General features: G+C 38.0%; 1 protein-coding gene across 3 annotated transcripts in view; it reads left to right on the forward strand.

The window, feature by feature from the left end:
* Positions 1-14,031, forward strand: part of DPP10 (dipeptidyl peptidase like 10) — a 552,775-nt gene that overhangs the window by 365,277 nt on the left and 173,467 nt on the right. For all 3 annotated transcript variants that reach the window (XM_083582231.1, XM_083582230.1, XM_083582232.1), the window contains one exon: positions 13,884-13,998. In XM_083582231.1, the coding sequence (XP_083438357.1) occupies positions 13,884-13,998 (115 nt within the window). The remainder of the gene's footprint in view (positions 1-13,883; positions 13,999-14,031) is intronic.

Here is a 14,031-nt window from a genome sequence, read left to right on the forward strand (position 1 = left end):
GTCTTCTTGCAAACTTTAAAAAGAACTGAGTTATTTATAGAACTTGCTTTTATTTATACAAGTCTGCAATGTTTTATTAAAAGGTTACGTTTAAAGATCTTATCCTTGACTGCTTTAATCCATTAAAATTTGAATATTAAAACAGGAAGTAGACAAGACAAGTGAAGCATGTATACTTTAAATTCATGTTTAGTTCAAAAGGGGGGGGGGAAACTATGTCAAAATTATAATTATTTTTTTTAATTTTTTAAAAAATAATTTTTATTAACTGGCCAATCACATCAAATTAAATCACATCACATAAATTCCATATTACAAAGCCAAATTTTTAAATTTTGTTGGGGGAACCCATACTTCAAGATCCAAAGGGGGATTCAGATCATCTTCTTATTACTGCGTTAATGTCCAAATCAGTCCCAATCAGTCCAAACAAAATTCATAATTCTATCCAGTCTTATCTTGGTGTTTCCACATCATATCTTGTTCATATAATTTCTATTTTTCCTTTACGATCTCTTCTGTTAGTCTCCTTAAGCCGATAAGCAAAATAATGATCCTGTGTGGATTTCCCGTTCCTCCACTAAGTCCAGATGGTTTCCATATATCTCCTTCGTGGATAACATCGCTCTTTCCATCATAAATTTGGCATTTGTCGCTCTTAAGTCCCACCGAGAAGTTGATCCACGATATGTAAACAACTCTATTTCTCTCTTTCTCCTCCCAGACCCAAGAGCTCCAACAATGCCTCCCAAAATGGCGACGGCATTTTTAACTGCGTCATTCCAAAACTCTTAGCTTTCCAGCTTCATCTTGAAACATTGCTTTGGTTCGAAAGTTTATCTCCACACAGCCTTAAATCCACAGCTTAGGTCCTTAGTTTCTGACTCATTAGGGGAGAGGATTCTTGTTAAATCACATAAGAAAAAGGAAGGCAGGTTTTTCCCCCCTCCCCCCTCAGTCATACCGTATCTTGACGTATGTTCTCATATTTTATTCTTGTCTTGTTATCAGAGATCTCTTCTGTCAGCAGTCTTTACTCCCCTTTTTCCTTGAAGCATGTGCAATTTATCTCGTCCAAATTGTTTCTTTTGAAGATGCTTGCAACTAGCGGCGCGAATCAGGGACGGCGTCCAGGAGTGCCGGAATCCCACAGGAGGGCTTTGTGCCTAGTGCCCCCACCCCCACAAATTCGGGGGTGGTATAGGGCACAGCAGGCAAGGGCCGTCCCCCCCACAATCCTGGGGGGGGTTAAGGAGGCTAATTACCCCCATCATAGCCTCCAAATTACATCGTGTGGGTCGGAGAGATGTTATTGTCAGCCATCTTCCGATGCGCCACCTAGTGGCCCCCGTCAAAATTATAATTAGAATATGCCCTTGAAATGGCCTTTTTGAGTGTTCTTTATTGAGAGACGAGAAACTTAGTTTAAAATTCCCAACACTAGTTTGGAATTGATCCAGAGGTTTTGCTCGAGTCATGAAGGAGCTTCAGTTCAGAGAAGGACCCCTTCTGTATGTGAAATGACTTTCCTGAATATAAACTCATTCTAGACGTGAAGTGAAAGCTTAGAAATCCAAACCACTATGTTCAAACTATTCCCAACATATTGTATATTGCAATATTGCAATTAATGACATAGTGTGTAGAATGTACCGAAAGAATCTGTTCCCCAAAATAATGGATAGCATTGGTGAAACTGATTCCTGTCTGCTTGCAGTTCCCTGTAGATCCCCAAAATTTGGAGGGCACCTAAGAGCAGATCTAAGGTGATGTGGGAGTTTGGAAGGGAGGAGAGGAAAGTTTACTGAGTGGAAGTCTACTCTTGTGATAGTGGATGTTACCCATTGTGCTGGTACCTCTCACCACTCCTCATCATCTAGCTGGTCCTTGACATATGGCTTCTGCCATGTTTCCTAAAACAATATTTTATGAGGATTATTTCAGGAGCTGAGGTTGAAAGATAGAAGGAAATCATTCCATTAGCTCCTGATATTTTAAAAAGCTTAACTTGATGTATCTAGTACTATACTGTAGGTACTACTCTGAAAGAGTATGGCAAAAATAATGACTTTCATTAAACTGGGCAGGCAAAGTGGGATAACGTTCATGTGACAAATGCACCTATTCCCAGAAGTCTCATCTGAAAGGAAACTGCCTTTGTTCTTTACGTCAATGTGTGTGTCTTAAAGTTAGCAATTACCTGGAGTTGAGAGCTAAACATAATAATAAAATATCTATATACATTTGTACAAGGGATATAGTACCTAGATGTTTCTGTTCACTTTCACAAGTAATAAAAAATGGGCCTTCCTTAAAGATAGCTGTAAACAGCAATAGGTCAGCCCTTTGAACTTTAAAGACAGATTCTTCCCAGGTAGTCCCTGACCAACATAACTAATGCACAGATTTCCCAATGATATTAGGCTTAAGTCTTGCATTTAAGTCTTATTGAAATAAACGCAGACAGTTAATCATGACTAATTAAATTCCATTGATTTCAATGGAACCTTAGTGTGACATAACACAATCCTGGTGTCAAGTCTTGAGCAAAAATACTACCCTTTTAATAATGATAAATATTCATATTTTATATACAGTGGTACCTTGGGTTAAGTACTTAATTCATTCTAGAGGTCCGTTCTTAACCTGAAACTGTTCTTAACCTGAAGCACCACTTTAGCTAATGGGGCCTCTTGCTGCCGCCGCGCCGCCGGAGCATGATTTCTGTTCTCATCCTGAAGCAAAGTTCTTAACCTGAGGTAATATTTCTGGGTTAGCGGAGTCTGTAACCTGAAGCGTATGTAACCCGAGGTACCACTGTATTACCTATTGATTATGCTTTGGCTAGAGTTTATTTCTGTGCTGCCTTTTGACAAAAATAAGAAAGGTCCATAAGGTGACTCACAGAGGACAACATGCAAATACAAAATTTAAGTCAAAAAAATCTATTTTTTTAAAGGCAGCCTACCAGAGGTACTACCACTCCCCTAACACCCCATAACGCTGAATGTTGCAGAGATTGTTAGTGGGGTGAAAAGAAGCGTCTTACTATACCGTCTGGGAACTTGTTTACAACAAGTTCTTACAACTAAATATTTGATGCATTTCAATGAAGAAAGAGAATCCAGTCTGATATTTTGTATGTAGAACCAGTGGTTTTGTTTTGCTATATGTTGGGCACTGGTGCAAAATATCAAATAGAATAAAATTCAAAGTCAGTGGCAAAAAACCCCCCTTTAATGTGTAGTATCTGCTGCAATCCAGTATCCAGTTATGCATAAATAAGTCCAAGTGACATCAGTGCACTTATGTAACTAGGAGAAATACTGCATTCAGTTTTAGCTTGCCAAAAACTTCCTAACTAAATTGTGATGCAAAATTGCACGTACATAGTGTACTTAGCTGTGCTGTGTAATTTAGTATTTTATATAAGCAACTCTGAGTGAGTAGAAGCATCCTTCTCTCCTAATGGAACAATAAAAAAAACCAAGTTCAGCGTAACAAATTGTCACTGAGAATCTAACTCTTGTGTATGAAACTACAATTTAGATATAATTGTGGACCACATAAATGTCATTTTTTGCATCAGGAAAGACTAAAAATTTCTCCAAGGCCTTTTAATATACCGGTAGTTAATTCTGGTGGCAGAGTTTTGTTACAAAATTTTGTCAAAAATGAAATTTCAGAGATAATTTTGAGACATCTAAAGACAAGACAATGAACTGAAAGTTGTTTAAATAAAACTAGCAGTATTTATTATGGGGGAAAGGGTGTTGTGTTTCCTTCTTTGCACCACAGTTTTGTCCAGTGCTACAGGGTGGTGAGCAGGAACACGGGTTGAGCTGGCCCAGTGTGGTCATCTGGGCTGCATCTTCCCATTTTCCCAGGCCATTTGATGAAGCCTGACACCCCTTGATGAGAGATTTGGTGTATACTGGAAGGACCATGCACTCCTTGTAATCCACAAACTGAAACCTCTGGTTCACTCAGGCTAGTGTGTTCTTGCCCAATTGTCTTCACTCCTTTAGTGTTCAACCTTCTTTACAGGTTGCTTGCTTTGCTATAGGATGGTTGTTCATTGCTAGTTGAATTGGATTTGTATCTGTGTTCCTGACTAGCTAGTCAGTTCCAGAGTTTTTGCCTTCCTTATAGGAAACATAAATTTTATCATGCTCAGAAAGCTAGTTCTGGACTGCCTCTGGGCATCAAACAGTGGCTGCAACCAGGGCTGAACAAGAATGGGCACTTAGCACACCCTTGCCTTGGAGCATCCTTAAAATGTCTTGGGAACAGTGCTTCACTTTGGGCCCATTAGGGGGGCTTGGGTTGGTCATGGTGGCTGGAAAAAGCTATCTCCTTTCTCTGTGCTGGCCTTGTTCCCTGTTCATTTGTTCAGTGGTCAGGTTGGGATGTATTGGCATCAAGACATCTTCCAAAGTTATTGAATCCCTTTTCTTGGTATGTGAAATATGGATAAGAACCATAATTTAAGAAAAAGTAGCAGTTTGAAAGCATGTCAAAGTGCAAGTACATAAATAGGTACTGCTCAGGCGGGAAGGTAAATGGTGTTTCCGTGCGCTGCTCTGGTTCGCCAGAAGCGGCTTAGTCATGCTGGCCACATGACCCGGAAGCTGTACGCCGGCTCCCTCAGCCAATAAAGCGAGATGATGGAACAAAGCACTTTGTCCTATGATTTTTTTTTGCGGGGGGGGGGGGGAGTTTAGCCACAGGGACCAATTTATTGATGGTGGCTGGGGTTCTTTTTACTGCTTGGCATTCATTACTTATGGGAACAATGGAGATGGAGAGTGTGTGTATAATAGGAAGCTGCATGAGCAGAGGCTGGTGAAGATTTTTTTCACTCAGACCTCTGCCTCATCCAACTCCTCCATCCCCACACATGGTGTGCTGGAATGGGGGCCTGGATTGACACCAAAATTAGCAAGCAAATTATTGCAATATCAAATGCACAATTCCTCCTTTTTATTATTGTGTTCACTAAGTGCAGATACTTTTTGAGTTTTTATGTATCTGGTAGTTTGAATGTTCTGTCCAAACTCTTGCCCCAGCAGGTGATTTTATAACTGTCCAAAGTTCTAGTCTGGTGATTTGTCCCAAAAAAGCTGATAAAATGTTTACACGCTGAAGTTCTTGCTTATTGCATTATTCAGAGAAATTATTCAATAGGGAATTGGTGGCTTATGGTAGTATGAATTGCTCCAAAAAGAAAATAATATAGGGATAAAAGTAAAACGAAATGTGATAGATGTGGTATTTGGACACAATATTATATTCTTGCTGGCACCTAGAGAGGCGAGAGACTGTGAAATAGTCTAAATGCATTCACTGCCAGTTTGTGACTAATTACCATTTTGGTGTGAAAATGGCTTACTATTCATTATTTTTAGGAATTTCAGAAAGACTTGCTATGTTAAGCATATGCAGTATTAATAGAAATGGGAACTGCAATGAAGAGAGATGGTCTTTGGCATGAATCTAGGTAACCTGCAAATAGCTTTAGGGAGTAGATGATTAATTAAAAAGATGAAGGTCAGGAGTTCATACAAATATTAGCTGAGTCATTCAGCATTCTTGGCTGTTACTAATATATTTAGAACAATGAAGTACATTAAAAACATTTTATATTGGTGTAATTCCCTTGATTTCATAGAAGGTTAATTTATTACAAGGGATATTTATATATGAAAAATAATTATACAACAGATGTACCTAAAACTGCTTGGTTTAATATCTTGGCTTCTTCCACCTTCCCCAGTAAGTTACATATTATATCTGTAAGTACTTTCAGACTATCTGTTATGAAACAGATAGAAAGAGGTATGGAACTATGATAAATAAAACAGCTAGAATTGAAACCACAGCATTTTACCTTTTTGGAAGTACCAAAGTTAATTTTTGTGTAAATTTACAAAAGAGTTGTTTTCAGTAGCAAGACTAATGGGTTATATCGAGCATTAGTAATACTCAGATAGTAGACTCATTTAAATCAATGGACTTAAAATAGTTTAGTCCATCAATTTCAATGGGTCTACTCTGCATACAGTTCAAAACTACCTAAAAGTACTTCTGTGTTACCCTTTTTAAAAAAGAGTAATTTTGGGTGACCACTTGTGTAATTGGGAGTGGGTGTGCACTGGTGTAATTTATTCTTCCTTTAAGTTGTAGACTAAAGAGGGAAACTTTAGATCCAGCAATTAACCAAAAAACTCACCTATCAGAAAGCCACACCTTTCTAGATCTGAAGTTTGCCCCAAAAATCTTTTTCACACCCCTTTAGAATGGCTTTAAGGTTCCTTTTCATAGAAGTGGATGAAATTTACAGCCAGGGCAGCCCCTGTAGAGTCCCACATATAAATAAATACATCCAGGCATGCTAATGCAGGGCGCTTTTAAATGTATATAAATCGTAATTAGAATTTACAGTCTATAACGTACGCATTTTCAGCTAGAATTAACAGAAAATTTACAAGCATAGCTACCCCTTCTGCTGGAAGGAAGCCTGCCAAATTGCGTGGATACAATCAGAGAGGGCAATGGTGGTTCTCGGGGGTGGGGGGTGACAGGAAACTTCCCAAGAAAGTTTGTGATGGCAGAAATGTAGCTCCTCTCCTAGTAAGGAGACTATGCCCCAGGTCATTGGTGGGGCCGGATTTCTGCCACCTATGGGGATACAGCTTTTTCCTAAGCCAGAGACATCTCTCAGTTGGCTTGCAAAGAGGAAGGCTGGTAGTCCAGAGTGGAGAAGACCAAGGATCTGCAGGAAATACTGTGGTGGGGAAAATGTCAGTTTCCTAGCAAGGACCTTGTTACCCCAAGCATTACTGGTGGTGGTGAACCTATCCTATGCCCTTCCCCTTGTACAGTTTAATTTTTTTAATTCCTCCTGCAACTGATTGGGATTGGACTGCCCTAGGAAAATAATTCACTAAGATTGAAAACTAGATCAATTAATCAAAATGAAAGATTCCTTCACTTCTCTTCCCCCCGCCCATTTGTTTATTGAGCTCTGGGTATTTCCTAAATCAGCTTGGTTTCATTATTCTCAAAAATAAACAAAACCGTTGTACATTTTTCAGTCAGCTGAGACCACTGATTATCTTATAAGCTTTGTGAGTCTCTGAACTAACCTGAAATACCTTGTTAATGGTTTGATCCAAATCAGAAATATGAGAATGTTTCCCAAATCACCCAAATCTACCTTTAAATAAATACTCTGTTTTTAATCTGACCATTGTCTGGATTTTTGGCTTTCTGTCCTACAGCAGATGTTTCCAAATTCTCTGTGGTTCTCTCCACCAGTTTGGCACTCAGCTATGGTCTTTGTCTTCAGTCATTGAATAAACAATCATTATCCCATATATTCACTAAATGTATTTTTAACCATCATTCAGACATACATTACATTAATTGATACAAAATCAATTCAGATTTATTCCAATTTACTTATACTAGACCATGTCAGAAGCACTTGCAAAACCACACACAGGGGATGATCCAGTCAGTCACTAACCATTAAGCACACATAGTTGTGTGAAAATTTCAACTTACTTCACATTGTTAGTCTGCCAATTGTGTGGGGTGTGAAGTATATCTACTCAAATAGGTTTCTTATGCTGGAAATGCATCCCTCTAACAGAAAATTGAGGGGGCCCTCAATCTGCTTCTCATATGGTTATATATTGGCCATCATATATAAATGTGGCATATATAAAGAATAATAATAACTTAATTCCAGGAAGATGCATATTATTAGATTTCTAATGCTGCAATCCTGTGCAAAAAGCACATTCAATACAATAAAATAAAAGGATAAAACCTTTCTACAGACATACAATCTGAAATATGCTCTTAATTGAATTAGGTTACCATTATTCACCCTCCCCAAACTGTGCAGCTTGACTAAGTGCTTTCGTTTCAGAACTGGAAGGAGATTAAAATATGTACATTAATTTTGATACAAAAGAGATAAGAAGTAGCAAACACCTCTTTCTTATTTTTCATGAAAACTGCTACATTGCCTAATACCGGCCCAGCCGCTTGCTCCCTGTGTTTGAGGGGGCTGGCACCGCATAACATGCTCACATCACACGTCCACACGTGTGTTGCATACATGCCTTGCAGCTTGCATGCATGACACGGGCATGTCACGTGGTGTTTGCAAGTGACGTGAGCATGTTGTGTGGCATAATGCAAAGTGTGTGCACATTGCCATGGGATATTGAAGGAACCTATCCTCCTCCTTGAAAATTTTGAGGGAGCAAGGTCCTTCAGCCCCTGCTAGCTGGTGCCCCTGGCCTAATACAAAAGCATGATTTCGAAATGAATTGAGGACATTTGCTTTTTGCTCTGAGGCAACCCACTAGGTTTGAGGATTTTGGCATAAGATCTTTGTTCAGTGAAATATTCTGACATTAAGTATTCTGACTTGCATATGATAAACCTATTTCTGGACAACAATAATCACTTTTTTGTTTGTAGTAAGTTATTATCATATAATTAGTCATGACTTTTAAAAATGAAGGAAATTAATAAAATGTGTCTGTCACTGTGGTTTGCTAGTTTGTGAGAAGTGATTTAATTATCAATTTACTTATTGTTATTTTAGAAAGCTTGTGTCTAAAATTACCTCATATATTATTGTGTTACCAAGTGTAAGCAATAGTTGTTTCTGCAGATCAGTGAGATATTTGTAATGGTTTGGCAAGAAAACCTCCTCCCAAATATATGTTGTGTGCACATCTGGTACCTGTAAGAGTGTCGGGTGGTCACATCCTTCTCTGCCATGTGGCCTACAGAAGGTTGTCGAAGGGTGAATGTAGCCCTTAGACCACAAAAGATCAGCCACCTCGATCGAAAAAGTTTCTTCCAAAAAGTCAATTTTACAAGATGTTTTCCTTCATCATGGACTCAGGAGAAAAGGAAAGAAATATTCTCTTCCTTTGGGTCAATGTGTTTAACCTTTAAATGCACTTGTACTTTACTACTATGGAAGTTTTCTTGCCAGCAGATAGCTTCACTGCCAATCTGCCCCGAGAAGCATATTCTTCTAATGGACAAAAGACACTTTTTCTTCAAGTTTGCTCAGTGGAATCCAGCCTTCTTGAGTCTTAATAGTCAGCTTCTGGTGACTGGACATTACTATTCCTGGAGTAAACATTACAGAAAGGAAGGCATGCGCAAAGAAACATTTTTATTAGAAATATAATGATTTTTTAAAACCCAGCAAAATAACACAATAATTTTGAGTGTAACACTGATACAGTAAAATGGTCTTGAGAAAACTCCTTATGTGTGATTTTTTAAATGTGAGAGCTTGTTTGACATATGAGAATAGGCTAAAGGAGGGAGGAACCACTTTGGAGTGATACTTTCATCCCAAAGCATTTGACATCTATATTGACATTGAGTTATACAGGGTTACAACAATTTTAGGATACCCCAAGTTCAATAGTTTTCTTTGCAGATTATTTAATGTGTTTTACCATTCAGATTAATGGAAGGTAAAAAATAACCTTATCAGTTTCTGTTAGTGGCATGCTTCTTGGGAGAGATACTGGGTTGTATCCAACGAAGTCATGCTCAGCGTATCCATGGGCATGACTAAAGTTCATTTTGTGTTGTGCAACATATTTTTTGAGAAACCAGAGAATAGGTTTTGATACAGTGCTAGCAGCCGCTGCATTGGCAAGTGGCTTCTAGAGCAAGGACAGTCCATCTGTCTATGCCTGTCTCCAGCTTTAAGCTCTGTATGTACAAAGAAAATAAGATTCCATGAGTTTATTGGTATGCATTCTATGCACAATGCATATATACACAAAACAATAGACAAATCATTTAATAAATAAAAGTAAATTAGGCCAAGAATCAAAAGAACAAGAACACAGTTTATTATATATTCTTTAAAAATCACATCAAAATATGGTTATTTAAGCATCTCTGTAGCCAATAAAATAGTCAGAGACATTAAAAATGAGTAGCTGAAAACTCTGCTTTATGAAATCGTACTTAAAAAATTGTTCTCCTTGCCCTAACAGTTGGGAGAGTAATGCAGCAACAAGCAATATTAACAGAATTCATAGTTCCACACTGAACAAGTAACAGTAGGATACACACACAAGAAAAACAAATACATTTAATGAACTTCAAAATTTGTGCACATGAATTTCAATTAGTCCTTTGCAAAGTTGGGAAAATTATTTTGTTTCAGATTTTTCTTTTCTTCTATATTGGTTACAAATAGTATATAATTTACCGAAATAAAATGGGCCTGATTAAAAAATATTTGTGTTGAATAGCATGATCTTCTGTCCACCCACACTTGAGATTGACGCTTCTCACTATTGATAGAGGACATGACTGCAGGGCTGGATGTAGACACATCAAAGAAGCGATTCAGTTAAACACATTGTAAACTCATACAGGGAAATCCGGTAGGGAAAGTGCCATCTGGTGTCAGTGTTATATCACATATACAACACTTATAAAACACTTTTTCTTTACCAATCTAGTCCCAGGTCACATTGGCAGTGTGGGGAAGGTTAGCCTATGCAACCCCATTCTTCAGGCACTGCTTTGATGTGTTGCGGGGGTGTCATCTGAACACCCTACAGTTTCACAGTAATGGCCTCAATTTTACAAAGTCAAAGGCAGTGTCTTTGCGTTTTTAAACACATGCAACAAGATCTGTCAATCTCAGTGTCTTTCATTACTTCTCTGGCTTGGTAACTTTCATACACTTCTTTGTAGAACAGGCAAGCTCCCTCTTCACCACCTTTCTAAATTCCGTACACCAAATCAAACTTTAAATCCTTCCCAGTGATGTCTTTACAATTATCTTTTTCATCACCTGTTTATGTCTGCATTTGTCAATACTGAATAGAGAACTCCAAGGGAGGTTTTAAGGTGGTATTTATAGGTCTGGGAATCTGCAAGGCCATTGCTGTAAGGCAGCTCTATATCAATGCAAGATCTACAAATCAGTACCAGCTTTTAGATAGGTGCTCTTCTCCTCCTTTAAGCATGATAAAAAGGGTTGAGTAATGGCCAGGATGTGGGAATGGCGATAGCACAACTGTCAGGGATACTGAAATGTTAGCATTAGTGGTAACTCTGTATCTGTTTTCTGATTCTGGTGATTCAGAATTGTAGCATAAATATTTTTGAAAGCATTAGTCCTACTACATTATTAATTAATGTTGAACCTGAATAAAAGCAATGGGGTACCGCATTTTTAGGATTGGGACTTAATTAGCAAAGACAATAATGGCCATACTTTCCATAATGAATGGGTGAATTGTGTGATCAGATTTTTCAGTATATAGTTTGTAATGATATGAATGATGCATTATTATGCTGTGTAAATTCTATAAAGGAATTGGATATACATAAACATGTTCAGAATTGCAGTTTTGGTGCATTTAATATATTGCTTGTAATCATGACCAATAACTAGTTTAAACATAAATTTACATATTTTCTATAGCCATGGTTTGTTAATGACATATAAGAGAAAGTATTGTATAGTGTTGGAATATGCAGTATATTAATTTTCAAGCTGGCAGAATTCAGCAGCTAAGTTGCTTATTGGGGCAAGATGAATTGAGCGTTTAACGCCAATCCTGGTCTAACTGTAGTAGGGTGCCAATTAGTTGCTGAGCCCAATTCAAAGTGCTGGTTTTGACCTATAAAGCCTTAAATGACTCAGGATTGTAATACTCAAGGACCGCCTCTCCTTCTATGAACCCTGCAATCATCATGAGGTCTTTCTTTGTGTGCCTTCTCCGTGAGATGTCTAGAGAGTGGCAACATGAAAATTGGTCTTTTCTGTGGTGGCTCCCCATTTGTGGAATGCTCTCCACAGGGAGAATCTCCTGGCACCTTTGTTACATATATTTAGGCACCAGGTAAAAACTTTCCACTTCAATCAGACCTTTGGCTGATTAAACAATTTATGGCCTTTTAAACATGTTGGCAGGCAGCAGGTGGTATTTTGTGCTTTTATGTTATAAACCACCCTGTGATCTTTGGATGAAAGGTAGTATAATAAATAATAATAATAATAATAATAATAATAATAATAATAATAATAATAAACAATATAATTAATTGCTTGCAGAAAAAAAAACTGCTTTCAACTACATTAACCTAGAAAATCACAGGAGTAAAGTGATGAAATATTGGATTATTATACTAGCATACTGTTTTCTCTTGCCATTTTCATGCATGAATTACAGTGGAAACGAAGCATGCATGTGCAGAATGGGTGGGGGAGTAGCAACGTCCAATGGTATTCTTTTTTGTTTCACATCCTGCCCACTAGTGTGAGTGAAATTTAGTGTGACATGCTAGAATATCTAACATTATTTGAATGTCTCCACAGTGGCATTTAGTTACACTGATGTTGGCACCAGTGGCATTTAGTTACACTGATGTTGTTTTATCATGTGTGTGTGTGTGTGTGTGTGTGTGTGTGTGTGCACATGCACACACGCATGCACACACTTGGGCCCAATAACAAAATTTGGATCTCCACATTTAGTCAGTAGTTTATCTACTATTTCGTAGGGTTAGAAGTGGTGCAGTATACGCCAGGAGACTCCGTCATTATGCAAGGACCCCTGAAGCAGGGCCGTAGCTAGGGGGTGGTGAGGTGGACCTCCCCCAGGGGGACAGGCGGGGGGGGGGGCAAAATCTGCTAAAAATATGTCCATAAATATGTCTATAAAAATATTGATTATTGCCTCATGAGAAAAGGTTTTAAATAGAGGGTGAATTGAATGGGTGGAGGTTGGGGGAGAGGTGGAAAGAAAAGCTAATTTGTCCATGGCTAGGGGGTGCAATCTGGACCGTTCTGCCAAGATCACCTACCTATGCCTCTTCCCTGAAGTATGAAGATCTTTAAACTTTTGCATGCTACTTTCAACCAAGCAGTCCCTGTAGCCCCTATGAGTCTGAAAACCACTTGCAAGCTCCATATCAAACTTTTAGGGCTCCAACAGAATTTGCAACTTTCCCCCATCCTTAGCAAGTCTGCTTCCTGATAATGCTAGCCCTGTATCATAGCACAGATGATAATTTTAATTGGTTGATTGGTTGTTTGGTCTATAAGAATGTAACAAAATTTGTGGTAGCTCTTTGTTTTCATAGCATGTTAAAGTGATATAACAATATAAAATCTAGCACAGACTTTCTTATTCTTCTCTTGCTGTCTTTTTAAGATAGGCAGAGAGAATTTATTTTATTGCAGGATTTTATTTAGGTCTCTATTGTCTAGTGTGTGTAGGAGTTGGGGCACACACAAATCCTAGAGGAAACTATATCCTTGGAGTTCTAGAATTTCTTCATTGCTACTACATAATAATGTTGATTTTTATGAGTAATACAAGAGCAGCATATAAAACATATCATGATATAAATAAATGATGTTCAATTTAAAATGGAATGACCAGATCCTCAGGCAACAAATGTTTATTTGGTTCTGAATAGGACATTTAGCACTGCACATTAAAAGCCATGTGTATTTAAACCATTATGGCCTACACCACTTCAGGTGGAATTATAGTAAATTGCTGTATTTTATTTCCCCAATTATGTGGTGAAATGCTAGTTCACGTTGTCCTGAAGTTTATCTTCAGTACATTAGATCTCTATTCACATTTTGACAGCACTCTTATACCCTTAATTTGATTATTGTTTTGGTGTGCATGTCTGGGGTTGGTGGGTAGGTGAGATTTATTTGTTATTTAGAATGAATTACACATCTATAAATAATTAAATGAACTCATGAGAAAGGAGCTCTGATAACTGAATATCATACTGTTTGGTGTGAATTATGAAATACTGTTTTTTCTCCCTCCCTCCAGGAACTTGGAAGCAACAGCCCACCACAGAGGAACTGGAAGGGAATAGCAATTGCACTGCTGGTGATCCTAGTCGTATGTTCACTGATCACAATGTCTGTAATTCTTTTAACACCAGGTAGGATTCATTTATCATGTACTTACCCTATTA

The sequence above is a fragment of the Podarcis filfolensis genome (genome assembly GCF_964270895.1).
Source record: "Podarcis filfolensis genome assembly, chromosome: 1".
Lineage (NCBI taxonomy): Eukaryota > Metazoa > Chordata > Lepidosauria > Squamata > Lacertidae > Podarcis > Podarcis filfolensis.